The following is a 23,687-nucleotide window of genomic DNA, read 5'->3' as shown; positions in this document are numbered from 1 at the left end:
TGAGCAAAGGCAAGCTCACTTGTCTCTCTTTTTTGAACCATGATGAAGATGCCAATACCTTGAGAAAAACATTTGAACCATGAGATCCTTCAGAAGTCATTCTACAACAACCTTCTTGACAAAGGATGACAGATTAAGATCAATTTGGCTTGGCAAGATTTTAATAAAACTAGTTTTACACCTTGGTCATGCGTGTACAAGAATGTTTTCAAAGTCTGTCTGATCTATCTTGCACAGGAGCCATGGATTTGTTCCTCATTTAGGTAAGAAATTCGGAAATAGTAACCAACAGTACAGGTCAGACCGCACACCAGAAGAACCATAACTCAGAAAACACACGTGTTGCAAAACACTAAGGGCATTCAGCCCACTCAACATTGCCAAGCTGCATTTCTGGGTTTAAACTAGCCCAAAGTTGCAAGAGGACATCCTGAAAGTCCAAACAGAGGTACAATGCATTCCTTGGAGTACACACAAAACTTTTATCTGTGAGGGTGGATGGTAGCAATGACAGAAAGCTTGCACATCACTAGCATTTCTGACAAAAAGAGTGCCGCTGTCACATTCACGTCTGCAAAGCTGAAACTTCAAAAACTACTTGAGAGGATGCAGCTGGCCCCAAGGAGTAAATAGAGGAGAGATTAGACTGATGTCTATCCAGGTTCAGTACTCGTCCACCACACCCTGCTGAGAACTTGAAAATAGAACTGACAAGAGCTAACTTCTAACTTTCACCATGGGGAAGACAAACATCTCCCTCCTTCAGTACCCAGCAATTCTGACAGTGAAGAGGAATCCAATCATGGAACTGCAATGCTAAGAGACACAGAACATCTACTAGATTTAGTAAAAGATTCAAGTTACTGTTCCACTGAAAGGGACCTTAGGAGAACACTTAAATGCTCCATCTTCAAACACACTTTCATCATCCTTTTGATGGACACACAAGTTGTTTCCCACTAGATTATTTCACAGTCAATTTACAAAGGTTCTCATTCATGACATTTAATGTAATAAACAGTAAAAATTCAGTGTTAAAATATGGGTTACAACCATGCTATAAAACATGCCATGAACTTAGCTACAATGTTATAAACACCTCAAACAATAAACATTCTAAGGACTTGGAAGCTCTCGAGAAGGAAGCTACAGAGCAAGCTGTCCAGTGTTCAATGGTCTGTTTACAGTAACTGATTTTCCTTTTTGTTTTCAACTTGGATCTCAACCAGAACACCCATGAAGACTAGTACCATCCCAGAGAATGCCAGTTTTTCAGGAGGATGGAAAGAAGCTTTTTTTGGGGAGGGGGAGGGGGGGGATGTGGGAGAGGTTGATTTTCTCCAACATATACTTTAAGGAGAGTCATCATGTTGTTGGGTGAACATTTCTTCACCTCTCTTTTGCCTTTCACTGTCCTGGTTCCCAAGTATCCTTTCCCTATATTCCACCACATCAGCAGCAAATCCATTAACAAGCCATCTCTTGGGTTACCTTATGTGTCAGTTTCTCTGCAGACACTGAAGCAGCATTTCTCAAGGGCACTCCTATCAAAAATGCAGGTACAAGGATTAGATTTAGAACTATTAGAGAACTAAGGAAGAATTAGAACTATTCAAAAGTTCCTTCTTTTTAAATGTAACGGGCACTATGGAAAGTATTAGCTTGCCTTCCAGAGAGCTTGTTTCAGAATACCGTATCTGCTGTGACCCAGGAAGAAGCTCCAAAACAGCAAAACATGACTGCTGGGATGCTGTTCCATTACACACTTAGAACAAAACTTCCAGAACCCCATTTTTGTCTCAATGTAACAAAACAGCAAAGTGCAGGAGGTCTGCAAATACATTCTGCTCTTACTCCCTTACATAGCTGCACAGTTCTCTTCAAAGAAAATATATTCAAACTCAACTACTTGTTGCTGAGCATTCAGAGGATACATAAGTAATGTATTAATGTGTTCAGCTACAGACAGTGAAAAAATGAACATTTGTCTGTTTTACCAAATGGCCAATTTTATTTCAGTCTGGTTTCGCTAGATAAAATTCTCTGAGAGCATATCTGAAGTCTAAAAGAAATTGAGAACTATCTCAAAATAGGGAATGACAACACAGTATGACAGGAAGGAAAAAAACACCAAAACTCATCAAAATGTTTAGAACTTGCATCATTCAGGGAGGTGGCACTACTGAGCCAAAACAAGTCTGGAGCCCTGCAGACTCATATCCCACTGCATATCTAAAAAACTCACACTGACAGATGCTGACAAAGAAACTTTCCAAACCAGACTAGGACATGCCACTCATTCAGGGCCATAAAGCAGCTTCACCACAAGAAGACCTCCACCAGCTCTGTGCCTCCATGGGAATGCTCTGTTGATTTACCTTTTGCTAAAGCTTATCAACTGTAAAACAAGCCTGGGCTTTTGAATCAAAAAGTAAAACTGAACTTAAAGTAAATATTCAACAAGAATAAGAACTCTGAAGTGCCAGTAACCATACAAGTCAATTTGTTTGGCAGATAAATTACCCCTTCCACCTCACATGATCCTTTTTGCTTCAACTCTGAAAGAATCAAGTTTGTGAAAGGACACCTCAGCTACACTGGACATGATTTTAATCATTAAGTCAGACAGAAAGTGGAAACCACATGAGAAGAAGTATCAAATCCTCCAGTTTCTTATCTAAGATCTGCTGCTCCTTGTCATCATGTAAGAATTATTAAGCAAAACAGACAGCTCCACATACTAGCATTTAACACTAGAAAAATTTTTGCAGAAGCTCGACAGATTCAGAATTTTGAAGCCTTACACTAGAAGAAAATTTATTCTTGACTAGAGGCTTTTGTACACTATTTACTTGGGATTGACACTTATGTTTAAAAAGAGACTGTGGAATAAATTAAGAAAATGTAAGCTCAATAAATAAAATATGATGTGTATTTTTTTCATTGCATTTGTAAGCCTGAAATATTCTCTAATACAAAAAAATTTCAGAGGAAAATATTCAAGTGTTGACATTTTCAGCAAAGTGTTTTTAAAACAAAGCATCAAGTTACTTTATAGAAAGTTTACAGTTCACAATGCACCCTGGCACTTTTTTAAACATATGGAACAGTACTTCCTAAGTACATGCAGAGATAAGCATGCCATTCCAGCCACAGCAGCTGCTTTGATTCATGTTTATGAAATGCTTAAAATTCTTGGAATATACATACACAGTGCAAAAAGAAGATGCGGTGACACCATGAATCTCCAAGTCAGTCAGTACTAGCCTGCTGTCTATGCTGTTACTGAACATGAAGAGGCAGCAGCACAGGCTTAGTAGAGACTAGTTTTTAAGAAACAGGTAAGTGCAGGACCTGTTGCTAGTCCACAGTGAGCCTCTCTGCACCCATTTGCAGCATCATCATTAACCATGCTAGTTACCATGCACTAACACAAGCACCCAGAAATGTTTCAGGCACACCTTTCTTCTGCTGTGCTGACTGATGTACCTCAAAACAAGCACTGTACCATTAATAAGCACCAAAACAAATTCATGGCTTAATCTGTCAAAACAGTAGTTGCAGTATAAATTTCTGCCATGAGTTATAACACTTAAATAACAAATACGTCACTACAGGATGATAAGCCATTAGGGACTTCATGAGGGGCTTCATGAGGGGACTACACAGATTTCCCTGCAGTGATCCAAGTGAAATGAGACAGAACATTCAAATTACCTCCTCTTGAAAAAGTTTCACCTTACAAGCCACTAGCTTCAGATCATCCAAAGGTGATGTAGGAATATTTGGTAAGCATGTACGTGCTTGAGAATGTCTCTATTTAGGATGTAACAGAATGCCAAATTAAGGGTATGGCTGATTACTAAAGAATATACTAGCTTAGGATATGGTTATGAGTTTATAAATGTTTTGATGGCTGGCAGGTGGGTTTTTAAACCATTATTTTTATATTAGAAGGCAACTATCAAAAATAAAGGCCAGAATTACAGACAATAACACTAACCAAGCACAACAGCATTAGAAAGCCACTTACTCACTTTTCACCCAAAATGAGAAATTACATAAAGGGACACTCTCCTCTGGCATTGAAAACAGCTTGTGTAACTCCTGCTCTTCACCAACATGGATATCTTGAGCTCAAGTCATCAATTTTCAACTCCCGTCAGCAAGGCATTTTTCTGTTTGACCTTCATATTCTAAGACAACTAACTGAGCTCCTCCATCACGCCCCAGCAAACACCCACATCAAGCTTCACACATAAGAACCACAAAGACACATACAATCACCCCAAGCTCCCTCAAACCTTGAACTCTGATGACCAATTTTGGATCAACCTACGAAGTCAGGTACTAGCTAGACGAGCCTATGGACCTTGTACTGTCTCTGGTAACACACAGCAACACTACTTCCAGGCAAGGACACAACTGTTTTAGTTAATTTGGTGCTTTGGGTCATAAGTTAACTCAAGAGTTGAGTCCTGTGTGGTGCACATCATTGCACAGCATGGGCCTTTTCGTTGTCGGCTGTACTCACCGTCTCCAGCCAACACTTTCACACTTCCTTAAAGAGCCTTCTCCACTCTACCATCAGTAACAGACATTCTCCCAAAATACCAAACAACCAGAGAAATTACTCAGTTAAGCAACAGCATCTGCACAGCACTGCTGCAGCAGTTGGCATCTCGCTACAGCGGGCAGTAATTGTTTCCATTAATAGATTCAAACCATGCCCAGGGCGGACCAAATAAGCAAAGGCACTGCACTACTTTCCCATCATTAAGGACAGTCTGTCCATGCAGGGAACACTGGCAGCGCAACCAGAGGCAGCCACCACTACTCAGTCTGCACCAGAGGAACAGAGGAGCTCAAATCTGATAAAGTCTCAAACAATAGCAACAAGTGCATTCGTCAATTTAAAGATTTAGCTGTAATCTTATTAGTAGAAGTACCACCATGTTGAATGCCTGAACAGCAGCTGCCTGCCTGCATATGCTGCCCTGCAGGCCTGATCAGACCAAGAATGGACTCGCTTGGTCCCTGAAATTTTGCGCCAAGATTCACATCCCAGCTCTGCTCGGCACACAGACCTGCACAGAAGGGCAGCTGGTGTGCACTGCTGCTCCCTGAGCTCAGGTTCTGCAGCACCAGGACTTCTTAAGCACTTCCTGAAGTATCTTCAATCTAACCCACACCTGGGTCACAATATGTTTACAAGCATCATTTAACTCTAAGTTTTTTAACTATTAAAGTAACAGCAAATTAGAAGTCTTACCACGTGCACATTTAATAAACCTACTAGATGCACAACAGAGCAGAGAATCTTGTTTTCAAAACAAGACAGCTGTCTCTACACTAAGGTGATAAGGAGGTGCAAATAAAACTTTTCCTTTAGTCCTGACATCCCCCAAAAAAAGGACAAAAAAAAAATCTCCATTTTAAGAGAGCTACAATTTTTTAAAATTCGTAATTCATTTCAATAGACAACACATTCAAGGTGTATTGACTAGTAATCCAGAGCTCAAAACCACCCCTGGCTGCAGAAATAAACAGGTGCATACGTACCTGTACCTTCTAAACACAGAAACTAAGCATATCTAACGGTCTACTGATCTTTTTACACATATTTTCATATCCCACAACTTAGGTTCTTCCAACATGGCAAAACAGAAAAATTGGACAGGTTTGAAGCTAAATCTCATTTGACTGTGTTCAGCTCAGAAATATTTGAACATAACACTCAGTAGTCCAAAAGCAGAGAATGGCTACAAAGCAATGATTGCCTAAACATGGTCATTCTAAGAACAGTTTTCCTTCTCCTCAAACACTTTATCTATTTTTGTTCTGAAATTTTGCCAGCTAAGTACTACAGGCTGCTTACCCAGAATCCCAACAGCCTCCAACAGTAGTTTCCTCTAGCAATCACATTTAAAGACCGAATCACAAGGTCCTAACAGCAGTCTGGATTTTGCAAGCATGGTAAAATAATGGATGTTGCATTTACTCACAGTTCAGGTCACCTCATGAAGAACCAAGAACCATGTCACACAGTATTTTGGACTACAAGTTCGTGTCTTGTGTTCCAAATTACATGGAATTTTAGAACAACAGTTTCAAGGAACTGCATCTAGTGTCACATCTGAGGCATGAATGGATTAGAGCAATGCAAAAGTAGGTCCCAAAATTACATTTTCCAATTACACATTTCATCATTCAAATCCATCTCCTCTGCCAAGGTTCAAAGCTAACAGTTCACATCCTGAACACTGATGTCTAACAGGAAAGTTAGACAGGTCAAAGTCAGATTACTTTTACAACTTCCTGCAAAGATAAAAGTTGCCGCATTCTACTATTTTATGATCCACCTCTGACAGGTGATAATTTGAAGTTCACACATCAAAGACGTGATCTTGTCAGTCATTCCTTCAGATACTGAACCAATTAGCGGCTGTCCTGTTTCAGCTTCCAGAAGTTTCGGTTTGAAAAAATTACCATTATCACAAAGGCCTCCAACCATGCTCTTCTCTCATCTCTGATGCTACTCAAAGCAATGTACCAAAAATGATGAAGTACCGCAACCACCAAGGGAAGGACCGTGTACTAAAGACCATCCAAAACTATGTTTTCTCCAAAGCAGAAGGAGCAACAGCTGTTTTCTGGAAACAAGAGTTTTAGGACAAGCTGCCTAGGGATGAAATCTGTGCTTCAGATATTAATCTTTGAAACTATTATGACCTACAAAAACTAGATAGGCACACACATCTGTTCCCAGCTATTTATTTTATTAAAGAGCTTAAACCTATGCAAAAAAAAAAACCCAAAAACAAACAACAAAAAAAGCCCCCATATATTCTGGAATCTTTAATAATTTAGCACTATAAGAAGAGGTTTTTTTTAAGTAGAATTGGGATTTGGTGCTACTTGTCTTATCAAAATGAGGATGGAAGAGGACAGAACAAACAAGTCATAATATGCTGGGGTTTTTTTAAAGAGTTAAGACAGGCAAGACAGACACTTTCAGAAAAAAGTGAGATTTTGAGTTCAGCTCTACAATCTGAAGACTTCTTTCTTATTTTCTGCTCTGAGATTTTTATTAAGGCAAAGTTTGCAACAGGCTACTGTGCTCTAATGGAATGAATTGCCCAATAAATGAATTTGTGTTTCAGTTAAAACTACAGATGAAATAGCATTTCAGTTCTAGTGTCTCCATGGTTCCTTGTTTATTTCTGTCAAGACAAATATTTTGCTTACTAAAGGAAAAATCATGTCATGAAGAACTGTTATCAGGGAGCCAAAATAAAACTTGTCAGATCCTATGTGTTAAAAAGGGTAGCTGAAAGGAAAGGAAGGAAGGAAAGAAGGAAAGCATATTTTAACAATCAGAAACAGAGGAGGAACCAATGCAGCAAGACCTCATTTGTCCTACTGAAAAATAACATCCATAACGTAAAGTCAGGTCTTTAGTAGACATAGAGATGTGAAATCTCCATTGTAAAAAATTATTCATTTTGCAAGATTGTCTGTGACTCTACACTCTAATTATCTTATAGTTACATTTTAATATGGCACCTTGTTGCCAACAACCAAATACAAACATTTATAGCAGGACAGAAGGATTCAATTGACTTTGAAACACAATAACCATTTCTGAAAGACTGTAAGTTAGAATAGGGGTTTTTTTTCTGTGAAGAGAGAGAGTACTTTGAGAAAGGAAATTCAGGTTGAAGACCAAAAAAAAAAAAAAAAAAAAAAATCAGAGTTCCCACAAACTTTCTCCTTGGGAAAAAATGGAAATCTATATTGGTTTGGGAAAGAAATGGCTGAGAGACAGGAGAGGTAACTAAAAGAACACACAAGCACACTTCAACAGATATAAAGGAAACTACTGCTACCAGTATAAGCAAAACAAGGGTTAAAGGTATGAAGTCCAACAACGAACTTCCAGAAACTTTGCCAGCATCAGAGATTATACCTGATAGCAGCTAATGAAAACCGTTCCTTTTTGAACTCTGTCTCCTACTATTTCAGTTGATAAAGATTTTTCTGTGCCTTTCAGACTCAGACTGTTCAGTTTTACTATGTTCTGGTTTTCCTCCTTCATTAGTTTAGAACACTGGAAGTCATGTGCCTGTGGGCAACAGCAGGCCTGCTGCTTATAAAAAGACAGAACACTTGCATTTAATAACAATTACTATTTTGTAGCTGTGTTTGTTACGGTGTGAGTGCTGTGTGGTCTAGCAGTTAGGAGGCGCAGTCAGAATCCTGCTCTAATTTATGGTTGTAACTTTACCTCTAATACAACAATGAAAGTTGGACAAATGACAGCACTGTCTGGGATTTTAGGCCTTTTACATCACTTGTAAAACTAGCATTACTTGCCCATCTAAAATCCTTCAGAACTATACTTAATAATGCCTAGAGACTAATAATGCAACTGAATTCAAATTTAATTCAAAAACTCCTTACAGCATAGGCAAAGCTAGTAAAATCTGATTTTCCTAACCTTGGATGTTCTTCCGAGAGCAAATTTTATAATTTTATAATTATTAAAGAGTTACCTAATTTTACTTCAGAAAATTCTGTCAGTACCTTTTAAACTATAACTGAGAGAACAAAGCAAATAAAGAGCATGGTCCTGAATTCTACTCCCTACACCCTATAGTCTCTTGGCTTCAGCTGAATTTAAAAAAGCAGCCCTGGAAACCAAATTTGCTTTAGAAGGCTACTTATTCCAAAATGCAGCACAAACTTGTACTTCCATTCAGCCAGAAAAAGGGAAATTTCCATATAAAAAGATAAAATGTAAAAAGGGAAAGGTAAGATTAAACAAAATATTAAAATAATGCATAGACTAGAGAAAGACCAATTAATCACCCTAACAAATTAAATCATTTTTGCAATGACATGGTTGCTCTGAAGGAAAAATCCAGTTAAGCTATATAAAAACAAGCTACACAAAGAAAACCAAAAATCCGTTTGACATCTCTAACCCTGCCAAGGCATCAATCCAAGTACAAGCAGCAGCTACTCAGCAGTTCAGAGCCAGTTTATACAGACATTTTATGGTGGGTACACATAGAAGAACAGAATCCATTTCTCATCATGAGAAATTAAACTATTTATATTGAGTAAAATATATAAACCAGCAGTTTAGCACTGAAGGAAATGTAAGGATGTTCATGAGGCGCAAAAAGCCCATTAGGCATCTTGACAGATTACATGCAAGGTCTGCCATTAAGCAGGCACCCCGACTATCTGTTTGCACTAATGAGAGCTACTTCTGATCAGTATTTCTGACAGTTCTTTCCAATAACACATCTGGCAGTTGTTTCAAACACACAAGTTAGCAGCCAGCCAAATTCCAGCCTCACACTGTGCTGCAAGCAGGACAGCTATCCCTTGCCAACACAGCTGCCGACGGTGTGGTTGCACACAAGCGTCACAGCTCACCCATAAGGCTCTTGACGTAGAAACAGAAGCCAGTTACCACCAAGAGAATTTATATATTTTATAGATATTAAAGCCTGATAAACACAAGACACATAAGCTCTCAAAAGACAGTCACTGCACAGTCTCACTGAATACCTGTGGGCAAATGTGCACAAGCAAAATTCCCACATTACGGTCTCATCATTAAACTACCTGGCCCTTAGTCTCTCAAGTCTATTGAAATAGTGATTTTTAAATCTTAATTCTGGTTTTGCTTTATAAACTCTATGTGTATTTTATGTTTCATGCCTGTCAATTCCACTCACTCTGAAGAGTTCGTTATTCTTTTTATAGCACTGTTGTGATAGAAGCTATATATACATTTCAATAAACTCCTGTTTATTGATAAAAACCCCCATACATTCTAAAACAGAATAGTTTTTTAAAACCCCCAAAATTTCCATTTCACAGATGAGATGCTAAGACCCAGAGATACAGCACAACTTATAGAAGATCACACAAAGATCTACGAAAGAAGCAGGAAACAAGCACAGATCTTTCAAGATGCAGGCCAGCACTTTAGCCACAACAATGGTTCTGAAGACAATGCCAGCTAGATTTAAAATAAATTGGTGTGATTACACCTATATTCTAGTATGTGGCTTAACGTGAGAAGCACCTTCACACCCTAGACATGCAAAAACAGAAAAGGTCTCAACTTTTTTTGCTGGAAAGCAATAAAAGTATGACACTCTGCCTTTGCAAAAAAAAAAAGAATATTCTCACACTGAAGTTTTTTTCATAATTATTAACGAACTGAATCAAAAATATTTTTTAAAAAGACTTAAGTACTAGAAAGGTGCTAGGCTGAAAATCTCCATACCCATTCAAATGATTTCTCAATCCTTGGCATTAAATGCATTTAATAGGTCAACTGAACTTGAGCAGTCAACAGGTAACCGAGCAGATAAGAATACAACATAACTATTCTCCTTGCACCTCCCCATCTTTCCCCACACTCCCTCAAAGGAAAGAAATCTTTTCCTGTTCTGATCTATTTTTACAGTCTAGTGCATTGGTATTTTGGAATATTTCCAAGGGTATTCTTTACTGGGGCATCACAACTAAATGCCAGATTTCAAAATTATTTTAGCATATTCTCATAGGCTACTTCACAGAACAACACTGAATTAATAAAGGATCTAGCAATTACAGCCTTTTCAAATGCAAATAGGTTAAAAACTAGTAAACAAAGTTATATAAAAAAAACCATCCATCACTAGCATAAAAATCAGATTCCGTTTCTTGTTCCCCCACAGGTTACACCAAGTTGTTAACAGCCTACACTCAAGGGAAATTTCTGAAAACAGCACACACGGTCTAAGTCATTACCTACTCCACACTTTATTTTTTGAGCAGTCAATCAAGAATCAACTTCTGAACCTGGGAGACTAACAGAGATCTTCTGTCTCCACATTGGGTACCTCCGACTCCCCCAGGAAGCCAGGTAAAGAACCGATCCTTATTTCCCATGGATGCAAGCCCAACGCAGCAGCCCTGCTCAGCTCTCGCCTCTCGCCCTCTCCCTCCCACCGCAGCCCCGAAAAGCACCGAGCGACACCCTGGGGACCCCACCGCTGCCCTGACAAAGGCAGGCGAGGCGTCTGCGAGAGCGAGGCGGAGGAACCGGGGCTGGGCTTTCACTCGGGGCACGGCGACTCGGGGTTTTACCTTTCTCCCTGCTTGGCGTTGGAAGGCGGCGGGTGAAGCACAGTCTGGTTCCCTTCCATCTCCACGATGCACTTGGTATTCAGGTCCAGCTCTGCAAGGCGACACGGCGGGGGGCTGTAGCCAAGGCGAGCGAGCGCACCCCCCTTCTCCCGGCCCGCCGGGGCAGCTCGGCCCCCCCCGGCTCCCCCAGGAGCGAGGGGACAGGGCGGCGGGGGGCAGGCGAGGGGGCTCGTCCTCCCGCCAGCCCGGGCAGAACGCGGGGGGACGCCGCGCCCCGGTGCCGCCCCCGCCCCGAGGTGCCCCCAGACCCCGGTTACCTCTCCTGCTCATGGGCCGGACCCTGACGGCAACTTTCACCTTGGTGTCCGACATCTTCCCCGCTCCCGGGAGCGGCGGGCGGGCGGCCCCGCTCAGCGCCGGCGGCGGCAGCGACACGGCGGAGCACCAGCGTCCATGCCGGGCCGGGCGCGAGGGCGGAGGGCCGGGCAGGCGGGGAAGGCGACAGAGGGAGGGAGGGAGGGAGGGAGGGAAGGAGAGGAGGAGGAGGAGGGTCCGGCGCCGGGGAGAGCGGTGGTGGCGCAGCCCCAGCCGCCTCCTTGCTCAGCCGCGGTCCGCGCCGGCGCTGGCTGCCGATGGGCTCCTTCGCAGAACCGCTGCCGCCGCCGCCGCCTCCCTGCCAATCCCCACCGCCATCTTCCGCCGCCGCCGCCTCCTCCTCCTCCCGCCGCGCCGCCGGGCGTGCGGGCGCCCAGGCAAGCGGCGAGAGGGCGGGGAAAGGCGGTGGCGGCGCCGCCGGAAAGCGACGGAAACATCCGAGCGCCTTCGGCACCGGGGGCGTGGGGAGGCTCCCTCTCCCCCCGCCCATCCTCGGCCAGCCGCTGCTTCCCAGGGAGCACGCGCGGAGGGATGCGCGTTGCGCGGGAAGGCGACGCTGGCGGGAGCGGGATGCTACGGGAGTGGGCTGCGTCCGGGGGCCCTGCCCGACAGCCACCTGCCTCGTGCAGGTGTACGCCGCCACCACAGAGACACCGGCTTGCCCGACTATACACCATGTTGCCTTGTGGCAAGGAAAGGGAAAACCACAATCTGCCGCGGAAAAAAATGTCTTGGCGCCAGGGGATGTTTTTTGACAAAATATGCCCAACGTTCCATTAGAAAACAACGACCTGCCTGGCGCGGTTCTGGCACAGTATGGATTACCTGGGTGCAACGTGCGTGGAGGCCTGGAAGCGGTGCAGCACCTCGAGGTGATGGAGCAAGGAGCCCGGCCCGGGCTCCAGCCTGCCCGTCACCTCCTTGACTATGAAGGGCTACCTGCGAAGAGCCGGGACCACTCGCGCTGTCCCGCTGTTCCAGACAGCGATGGGCCACCACTGACGAGTGCCAGCTCAAACGCTGCAGGACAGGGTAGTGTGCATTTACCAGTGGCCAGTTCGGTATTGGGGGAAAGTGTGACAAACAGTGGTGCTTTATGCAGCAGCCGAGAGCTCCAAGGATGGCTGAGCTTCCAGTGGGCAAGCCAAGAAAGATTTTCAGTTTAAAATGCAATTGGCCTCTTTTCGAAGTGTCCTTTAAAACCTTTTCTCCCCAGAAGTGTTTCCTTAGCTTCAGCAAAAGATCTTCCAAAGAATCAATCCTTATTATCAATGCAGCTAACTGGCAGGAATCCCAGTGCAAAACAGCGATGTCTGTAACATTTTCTTTACGGAAGACAGGCTCAAACCCAAATGGGATTATTCTGTCTACTCTGGGGCTAAACCACTGTAGGGAGAATGGGCTAAACAACCAATGATGAATAGATAGCTGCACTGAGAAAGAGCAGACCTTTCAAACAGAGGTGGAAACAATGGAGCGAGGCTTAGAAGATCAACCCCTTCCCGGCTGCCAGCACATCAACCAGAAGAGCCCTGCAAAGTGACTGAGAGGAATGTTTCTGGAGGAGGCCTGGCTGCCCCAAATGGCCACAACTTGCAGGAATGCTGAAAGGAAACGAGACACGTACTTAGCACAGCAAAAGCGAAAAGTTACCAAATAGAGCTGGGCATCTGGAGAACGTCAGCAGAAGTAGCTGGTGCACATGGACTTCTTGCCTGTAGAAGCAGGCATAAGGAATGAAGTTCATTATGAAATGCAACATAAGCGTGTGGCCCAACGAGTAAAGAAAAGGAGTGATGCTGACATGAGACATCCTATTTACTGCTGTAGACTAAGAACCCAGGTCAAAGTAAGTGCTGGCTCAAGACAAGGCATGAGGTCTGAAACGGCTGTGCAAAAAGGGAGTTGTTCTGTGAAACTTGGACACTGCTGGGAAAGAGAAGACAGCCAACAGATGGAAGGGAAAATACTCCCTTCCGTCTCAATTTTCCACCTCTTAGTGGAAAAACTACATCATTGCAAGATTAAATAAAAACAATTACATTAGCTGAAGTGAAACTAAAGGGAGTCTTCATGAGATTGACTATAATTTTGGCTGTGGGAAGAGTCTTGGGAAGAAATTTTTACGAATGTCTGATATAGGCATGTGAATTTTGTTCCACCACTTGCAGGTACAGAAAGCTAGCCATGCAAAACTGTTTGAAAAGGCAGATGCGACCTAGTTTGTTCTAACTCAGACTGTAACTGTTCACTTCTTGTGAAATTCTGATTTATTCTGGTGTTATATAGTTGAGAACGGGATTTTTACTCTTTCATTCACATCCATGTACCCTGAGAAACAGCTGCCAAAAATGTTGTCTTGGTTCCACCAGGTTTTTCTGCCCTCTCGAGAAAGGGCTTTTGGCAACATTTGTGCCATGACCTGACCACACCTATTGAGCAGCATGCTTACAGTAGAACATATTTCTGGTCTCGCCTACACCTTTGCCATTAGGGCAGAATAGGAATAGGGTCATATTATAGAGGCCCCATGAGATCATTAGGTAGTTCAAAGAGCAATCTGTGAATTCAGGCCGACACGACATTTCTCTTCTGGCATTGTATCTCCCCATTGAATACCATATGGAACCCTTTACATCTCTGTCTTTGCTACTGGTAGCAACTGTGGATGAATGTCTCTCACCTGTCAGAATTTGTTAGCTTGATCAGTTTACATGCCCCGTGGGAACTGGCAAGGGATACTGATGGGTCACTAACCCATCAGAATTAGCTGCCAGCTATCCCAGACATGCTGATGGATGGATGGTAGATACTGGATGAGAAATGACAGCTTACTGCTTCAGCAATGAGGAAAGATGAGAGCTGGAGAAAGTGGAGACTGATGGTGGGTGAGGGGAACTCATATGGAAACATGGGAACAAAATCATCTGGAGCAATCCTTTCCTGATTTCCCTTTCCTCTCCCTGTTTTCCTCCACCCCCTATTTTATTCTGGCTCTGTACTACCGCAGTCAACAGGAATATTGGAGTTTTACTATGGCCAGGCTTGAATCTTTGTCTGTTTCTTGTTTTCCATCTGTTTCATTCTTCTTTCTTGCCTTAGAGCATTTCTGTACATTTGCCCATTGATCCACAGTTCAGCAAAGAGCATAAAGAAAACATTGCTGCTTCCTTTGGTCTGGTGGGAAGTTCCAAATGCTCCTCATCTTCCCAAGGCATAACACAGGTAATGGGATTTGATGTGAAGGCATGCCTATGTCTTCCCATATATTCTGAGCAGGAGGATCAATTGCTCTGCTTCATGGCATGGAAATGGGAGAGCGATGGTGGGAATCCAGGTTGATGCCTGAAGCCCTGTTGGTGTTCCAGTGACCTCCCTTCTCAGCAAAGGGCAAAGAGAAATGTCATGGAGCCTGCCAAGAATATCCATCTTGTCAGCAGCATCCCCAGCACATACCTTACTGTGCCTGACTGATGCATGCTGTCACTGGCACATCTGACTTCATCTTGTGTCACAGGAGCCAGAGAGGAGGAGGAGCTGGCAGTGGTGAGAGCATGGGAAAGTAGTTCTATTCTTTTGCTGTTGAAAGTGATAAAGACTAAGTGTTTAATTTTATAGCACCTGAAATCCAAGAGATGCTTACAATGAAGGTTTTACTACAAAATTTAACCCAAGGAGTGTATTTTATAAGACTGACCAAAATAAAAGTTTTATTTGTGTTTCCAAAATTTTACTGAGTATTTTTAAAAAATTGAATTAACAGAGAAAACAAACTCTATTTTGAACCCAAACACATTCCAGCGTCATCCAGTCAGAAAGAGGTAAAATGAACAAACACTGTATAATAAAACCAACAGATATTTTTAAGGTTAATAATCTAATATATTGCACTTAAGTTAGGAAAAAAACAGGAAGAAACCATAGCTCTAATCAAGTAATTGATAAATCATTCACTTTTCATGTTGGTGAAAAAGAAGAGTGGATAATAATTAGTGCATTTTTTAAAAATAGCATTTAGCACATAGGAAGGAGGCATGGTCATTATGGAAGGGAGAAATATTTCATATTGGAGGGGTGGGATAAAATACGACTATATTTCTGACAGGACACAAATGAGTGTCCTGTTATGCAGACAAACTTGAATTTTTCATTTAATAAGATGCATTTAGAAAGCACCTGGGGAAGCAAATGTCTGCCCATAATTGTAAACCAGGAACCAAATTTCTGTCACATCACTAGGTTTTGCAAGTAACCCTGCTGGACAGATGCACAGAATTTACAAAAGAGTGTGAGGGCAGGATTTTAGCCAGTGACCTGTCTGAAGGCACTTTTCAGGCTGCTTTTCCACTTCCTTCTTGCTCCAAATTCATGCTGGACTTTAGTCAGGCTGGATGGTTGCCACCTCTGTCTTATCAAAGATCTGTTTTGACTTTCTCCAAAGCTGTGCAGGAGGCATGAAAATTGTTCTCTATGTCCAGCATATTTATGGCAACACTCTGGGCCCAGAAAGGGGCTGCAGTGACAAATGCTCTTCTGACACTCAGAAAAAAATTAAGCAGTTTGAATTGCCAGCATTAAGAACAAATGCAGAATATATGCACCTAAACATTATCCTGCCTGACAGGTGCTGCTCAAAGCTCCACAAGGTATATAGCTTTGAACAGGCCCTGCAGTTTAAACCTACCTCAGCTCTGTACAGAGTTGGCTGTCAGTGATGAACAGACTAAATCTGTGCTTATGGGCTAATTTACAAATGGTTTGAATTACCTGTTTGGCTTTACCTGGCTGGGGTGATGACCTCTGCTAGACCCTACCTCTGCCTCCATGCCCACCCTGGCTGCTCGACAGTAGATCTCACACTGGGATCCGAGGTGAACAATTACAACAAATGAATGTCCCCAGGACAGGCGCAGTCACATCTCCATCAAGCTGAAACATTCCTTGCTGTGGGGGGAAAAATATTGCATGCAATTTCACTGATCAGATCTGGTGTTTTCTTCCTGCCTCTGACACAATATTGCAACAGGCTTTTATAAACTTCATCCCAAGATCAGCGCAGTAAAGGATACTAACCCACCTCTAAGAGGAGCTGCCCAATTTTAGCTACATTTAACTCCATGACCATTCTGCTGAGGATAATCTCTTTGCTCCACTCACTGAAGAAGGGGGGCCTGTTCCCCATCTCCTATCACTTAGACCAGGGAAATCGTTTCAAATTACTGTGGGAACTTTAATGGTCATTACTACCTAGAGATGAGAAGCCCTAGTAATAGAAGTAAGTGAGCTTAGAAGCAGAGTAATGCAACTGTAGCAAAGAAACTGATAGGAAGTAAAAAAATGGGGAAAGGTAGCAAGGAAACTGATGGGAAAAAGAAAATTTCTTTATATTGCTCAGATACATTTCCCTACACTCCAAAGGTGTAACTAAAGCTTTTACTGAACCTTACTGACATCTTCGGAGGGATTTGGTTTATGGCAGGGAATTTAACATCCCTGCAATTGTACTTGAGATATGAGCAACAGTTGTGTCTTCCTGTGACAGCTAGTCGTGTTTTATGTAGCTCACATTCCTTAGTTGTCCAGGAAAGAAATGGTGGATTTATTTATATTTTTGTTGCTATTGATGTTATTTATCTGTATGCCATCCATTTTTCACTTCAGGAAACACTCCACCCCCAAATCAAATAGCTTCCTAAATTTGTTTCTACCAGGGAGAGCTGTGGGTCTTCATCCTGGACTCAACCAAGTAATACCTGAATGAAAACCTATGTAGTTCAGTTATCACTTCAGTTATTTCCTACAGTGAAAGAAGAGGTACAGATGACATCATAAAAAGCATGGCTGAGATTCCACGTGAAAAACTCAGTATAGCATTTAGGAGGAGGAGTTCAAAACAGAACAGACCCATTAAAGGGTTACTGGGAGAACTGTGGAATGGTGAACATTATCAAAGAAGAGCAGACTAAAAATGTTCCATTTGTTTAGTCTAGCAAAATGGAGACTGAGAAGGGATATGGCTGTTTATGCTTCCTTTCAGGCCAGTCAAAAGCACGGTGCTACTGAAGTTCCAGGAAAAACACTAGGACAAGAACAAATGGGTGTAAACTCTCTTTTATATAGCCTTTTAATGCTGGGCTGCACTAGGACGAGCACTGCCAGCAGGTCAAGGGAGGTGATCCTACCCCAGCCCTCGTGAGGCCACACCTGGAATGCTGTGTCTAATTTGGGGCTCTCCAGTACAAGAGGGACATGGACATAATGGAGACAGTCTAGTGAAGGGCCACAAGGATGGGCGTGGAGAATCTCCTAAGAAAGGCTGAGATGACTGGGGCTATTTGGCATGGAGGAGAGAAGACTCAAGGGGAGGAATCTTATCATCATATCGATTCATCTGAAGGGGGGGTGCAAAGAAGAGGGAGCCAGGCCCTCTTCAGTGGTGCCCAGTGACAGGCCAGGAGGCAATAAGCACACACTGAAACACAGGAGGTACCCTCTGGACACCAGGAAACACTTTTTCACTGTGAAGGTGTCTGACTACTGGCACAGGTTGTCCACAGAGGTTGTAGAAACTTAATCCTTAGAAATACTCAAAAGCGATCTGGACATGGTCCTGTACAACCAGGTGGCCCTGTTTGGAAAGGGGAGTTGTACCAGATGGGCTCCAAAGGTCCCTGCCAACCTCAATCCTTCTGTGTTTCTGTCTCAGGCTGGAAATGAATTGACTTCTACCCCCAGAGGAATGAATGGCTTCTTACACAGAAGACCAGAGAACTAAATTAAGCTAATTTTAAGGGTGAGCTTGATTGGGTTAGGTGATGTATAGCAGGGAACATTTCCTGCTGACCCTATCAGATATGTGCCACCATACAACCTTTAAACATCAGGGTGATGATAATAGGTTATGGTAGTGGAAAGGGAAGGGAAAGGAAACAGTTTTGTACTGTTAAAAAGTAAGATCACAAGGTCCCAAAGGAACTGACATCACCTATCTGTGGTTAACATAACTATTAAGTTATGAAAAGGGATCGATGTTAAATTAATAGAGATTTTCCCTTTTTTTTTCTTTCAATTTTCTACTATCTATTACTAGAAATCAAATGCTTTGCCTGAGAAAAAATTAACTGCCACAGCTGGTTTGTAAAGTTATTTACAATTTAAATCAGTAGGCAGACCTCAGTGAACTGAAGGAAAGGACAACCCTGCCATTATTCCCCCTACTCAGAAAGCTCTCGCCCCTCTTCATCTTTATGATTAGGAATGTCTGGTATGCAAGCATCACTCCAGCACATCCATGCAGTTCTCTTGTGACTGCAAGTCCCAAATTGAGATTAAGGGCACTTGTGAGCAGGGAGTTGGCTCACAAACATTGTCCAGAGCATCAGTAATTATTATGCATTTGCTAAGTGCAGGTGTGTGCCTTTCCACAGGTAGGAAAAGTGAGTCTGCAGCCTCTAAGTGTCTTCAGTTAGCAAACAGATACTACATGCAGTCTGTCAAACACACAGCAGTGCTCAGACTCTGTCTTCAGAAGTGAGCTTTATGCTCAGTAGGGATGAGTGGGAAAGCTGTAAATATAAACACCCTGATTAGTGGCAGCAGCCTCTTGGAACAAAAGAGCAGCATTCCTGTTAACCCTTCTGCACTTAGTCACAGACCCGTTGTTGGTTTACTCTCTGCTTTGAGAGAGAAGCTGAACTTTGCTGGCTACCATGGGAGAGACTTGGAACTGGGGCCCTGCCCCTGGGAGGAAGAAGAGGGTGGGGAGGGAGGAGTACATGCACCAAGCTTGCTTACTGAGTAAGCTGAGCTATTAACCATGCTGGCCAAGCCAAAATTTCTCCTTGCGCAATTACTTTTTAGCAATGCCTGCAAATAAGCGCTGTAGCCAAATGTGCTATCTTTCCAAAGTGTGGAGAAGGAAAGAAGCTCTTGATTGAAAGAGATTAGAAAGGAGAATAGTACACACTGGCACGTCAGCAAGTAAGGAAGCTGAGTGAGGCAAAGCCTTGAGAGAGGAGGTGGAATTGTGTTTGTTGAAACAGATGGAAGTCAGCTCAGCACAGATCTTGGATCTGTCTGCTGTCTATTGAAGTCATTAGGAAGATTTCACATTAAATTGAGCAGGTTTCATCAGTTCCTGTAGAAGGTAGAAACAAGTGCTGAAGGTGCTAATTAAGGTGCATAATAAGACTCATGATCTTCTATTTAGAAAACAAAACACCACATCACTTCTCCTCCCAGTTCTCTCCCGTCTGAAGAAAACATACCCAATATAATAATCTCATAACCCACCACTACCAAAATTATCAACAACAGATCATACTCTCATTTTTCTATTAAAGACTGTCAAAGAGTACAACCACTGGGTATCCTTTGTTGTCATTTCTCTTCAAGTTTTGTCCTCTTTAACACATGGAAAAAGGCTTGCTCTTTGCAGGTTAAAAAAAAAAATAAATTGAGGAGCAGATAGCCTAAGGAAGCTTCCAAGCTTCTCGTAGTTTGTCTACACCAGCATTTGATATGAAAACTCAGACCAGTTATAGCAGTCATACATGAAATCCTATACAGGGTCCTGGTCACTGGGACCAGCCTGGTGCTATCACAGAGAACTGAAAAAACCCCAACAAACCAGTGACTTGTAAGTTAGTGACTTCTGATTTAATTTTTCCCACAGTCACTAGTACAAATGGAGCTGCACAGGAGGAGCTGGGGTAGAAGGATTCCTGAAACTGTTAGTCCACATACAGTTTAAATTGTACAGTTCTTCACCCTCTTCTCTCCTGCAATAAAGCTTGTGTTGCCTGTCTCCCAAAGGCATTCCCTGAATGACTTAAGTCCTTTCTCACCATTCATATTGTGATCTGAAGTTTCCTCTCTTTAATCTGACAGCAAAGATGAAAGGCTGTTTTAGAAAAGAAACACAGCAAAACCAAAACATGGACAGAACCTCTGATGGAATTAACCTTTCTTCTGAAATCAAAGTGGTGAGGACACACATATACACCACAGTTTGACTGAACAACAGCTAATGAGAAATACAGTTCTGAAACAGACTAAACCAACTGGGAAGAATGGGTAAGGGTTGTGCAAAAGTCACAAATAGGAACAATGTGACTGAAATTCAGAAATCAAAAATTTAGCCTTATCATCAAGAACACTGACTTGAGGTTTAAGTCAAGTCAAGCAAAAGGGTGAAAGTCCATTGCTTGATAGAGATGTCTGGTAATAATTCTTGCGTGGCTTTGATTTCTCCAGTGAAAGAAATACATGAAAGACAAGATTTACTTCGGCCTTCAAGGTACACTTTTTAAGATGTTTCGTTCGGGTTTTTTTTAATTTCAGTAACACTGACACAGTGGAAATATGTGAAATATAGTATCAGCTGCATTTTAATGATAACACCAGCCAAGTACTGAACAGCTTTATGAATATCACAAAATAAATTACAAAAAGCTCCAATGCTGGGCCTGGGGTAACTTCAATTCCACTTTGCCATACTAGGGAAGAAACGATGCACTTTTCAATTGGTCTTTAAAAGGTACCCATCCTTCTTGTGAAATTAAACTAACAGTGGCTAACTACCCTTCAGCCTTAGAACTCCTTTCACACAGTCTTCTTGGGACAAGAACCTACAGTGTCATCTCTACTGCAAACACCGTAACTTTTCTAACCTGCTGGCTAAGACTAAAAGCCTCCTCTGTAGGATCTGCAAGACATGTTCAGGTATAAGGTCTCCACTGAAGCTGGTCCAGAGTGGGTCTTGCCCCAGCTCGCTGGTTACTGAGCAACTGCACATGCCAAAAGGGATCAGATCCACTCAGTCTAAAGGACTGTCGGGAACCAAGCAAGGGTTCTTCAGTACGTTATGAAAGGATAAATAAAAAAAGCTAAACTATCACAGTAACTTTCTTTCACAAAAGATTTCTGATGTTGAAAGTCGTAATTGCTTATAATATAGTCTAAACAGGCACAGGATTTTCAGCACATAAAACCCCAAAGTAGCATTCCCAGAAATTGTCATCGTAAAGTCTGCTGCAAAGACTTCTCCAGGGCAAACCTCTGCTCTAGGCTGAATCTCCCTGACTTCAAGCCCAGTCCTGCAGCATTTATTTATGTGGACAATTCCATTTGCAGTACTCATGACTGCACAGATAAACTATTCATGACAGAGCAAGCCTCAACTCAAACAAGTCAGTTCAAGTAATATTAGGAACAGAAAAAGACTAATACATGTATTTTAAATACTTCTGGCTCCATAATATCATGCTGCAAGTTGAGGGGAAGTTGGCAGAGAACTCACTCAAGAGCCCTATTTCCTACCTAATTAAGGACAATGACAGATAAGGGAGCCAGGCACATCCTTTTCATATTAAAGTGATTATATATATTTTAATACTTAATCTGACTCTTTTTGATAGATTTCTTATAAAGCATATTTTAATGACATTATATTTCTTCTCATGGTAGTGGCTTAGTCTGTCATAGTAGAAGATACAATTGTTCTTTGTTTCTTACTTTTAGTACAGATCAGCAATTACTAAATACTGGTTAATACTGGTTAAATTCCATAGCCATATTATTCATGAAATCATGCTAGGTGAGCATCAAATGGGTTTTACCTTTCATCTATTTATATTTGGAAAAATCCCCAGTAAGAGTTACCTCCTGTGATTATGTTAGGTGTACAGTTCTTTCAAGATCTTTTTTTTTGTACTAGCAAGCTTTGATAATTTTATCGGGTTTTTTTGGTTGGTTGGTTTTCTTAGTATCTTCAGAGTTTTCTCAAAGTTAATTCTTTCTTTTTCCCAGCAATAATTTTATATCTTTAATGCTATGTCTTGCTTAAAATTGCCTAGCTTTTATTCATTACAAGGCACATAACCATATTTAAAGTATTTAAAATTTTTATGGAATCTTGTGACAAGCAATAGTTTCCTGATTTAAAAAACAATATATTCCATGAAAGCAGGATTTGTTCTCTCACCTCAACTCTCTGCCTATATAATAATGCTCACCTGCAAACAAAGAATAAAAATTGCCTACATTAAGAGGGATATTTAGAAAAATGCTACGTATGTATTTATTAAATTACTTGGAGCATACTTATCTAAAATGACTAGTTTGGTCCAAATCTTTATTTCCCCACAGAATTTTGCTACAAACTAAGAGATAATAAATGCTAAAAGTAACAGATAGCTCTCCTCAGGGTAGCCATCTGAAAAGTGTCTAATTGTAGCTGGAAAATCTGTTCTAATGCAGGTTATTCCTCTGCCAGAGGTAAATACTAATTTAAATTTAAATACTAATTTCAGCCCTTATCATCTTGTCCATTTTCCAGGCTGAAATGCTTCACCTCTTAAGAATACATTCCCTTTACTGGAATGATGGGTGTGCTCTGTGCTCTGACTTGGTGGAGTTCACCCTCTGCTTAAGCCACAGACACCTTTCATTAATTTTTTTCTCCTTTTCAGAGTTGATCTCGTCTCCTCCTTTCTATCCTCAATGTGAAATTTGAGCATTTCAAAACTGAAACCACGCACTTTTGTGGAGCACACTGGAAGCAATTATCTAGGAATACACTGCGGTTTGGAAAAGTATTAATTTCCATGATTTGTAGGAAACACCAAAGGAATTAGTAACAAGAAGATCATCAGTATAGTGTCAAAACTTCTTCCGAACTTCCTCAGGAAGGCACCTCCCAGACAAGAGGTGATTAAACACAGACTCTCGCTGCTTTATTAAGGTAACCTTGTAATGGGAACTCTCAGATCTAGCCTGAAGTCTGCCAAAGGCTTCCCTTGATTCTCAGCTCTCGTCTGCAGCTGCAGGGCCAAGACATTTGTACTGTGTTTGCCTCACAGAGAGGCTGGAATGCCAAATTCAGGAATATCTGTAAATCTCTTGGAAAACAGTAGTGAGAAAAAGGTATAAGTGCAGTGCATCTTCTGCTCCCTGAGAACCTCTCCAGTATTAGAGAGCTTTGAAGCTGCCCAGGAGAGTCAGACATGTTACACGAAGGAGGCACTTTAGGGAAAGCCTGGATGTTTATGTAACAGTATCAAATAGGCGCTTGCTGTTCTCCGAACGATCTGTCAGTTTTCCTGAGATGCCTGAATGAAGAGCGAGGTTTAGAACTCACTTGAAAAATGTGTATT

At 41.9% G+C, this 23,687-nt stretch overlaps 1 protein-coding gene across 6 annotated transcripts in view; it reads right to left on the bottom strand.

Annotated features, from left to right (window-relative positions):
* Positions 1–11,873, bottom strand: part of KIF13A (kinesin family member 13A) — a 104,629-nt gene extending 92,756 nt beyond the window's left edge. For 2 of the 6 annotated variants that reach the window (XM_032114637.1, XM_032114643.1), the window contains exons 1-2: positions 11,475–11,870; positions 11,158–11,248 (exon numbers count right to left, since the gene is read on the bottom strand). In XM_032114637.1, the coding sequence (XP_031970528.1) occupies positions 11,158–11,248; positions 11,475–11,529 (146 nt within the window). In that variant the 5' untranslated portion in view covers positions 11,530–11,870. Of the gene's footprint in view, positions 1–11,157; positions 11,249–11,474 lie in introns of those variants that run through there. The other 4 variants (XM_032114652.1, XM_032114679.1, XM_032114662.1 and 1 more) reach the window with 3 other exon arrangements.
* Between the last annotated feature and the right edge of the window lie 11,814 nt (positions 11,874–23,687).

This window comes from Corvus moneduloides, chromosome 1, assembly GCF_009650955.1.
Source record: "Corvus moneduloides isolate bCorMon1 chromosome 1, bCorMon1.pri, whole genome shotgun sequence".
NCBI lineage: Eukaryota > Metazoa > Chordata > Aves > Passeriformes > Corvidae > Corvus > Corvus moneduloides.
The sequence above is the reverse complement of the archived record's forward strand: the minus strand, read 5'-3'. Positions and strand labels throughout refer to the sequence as shown.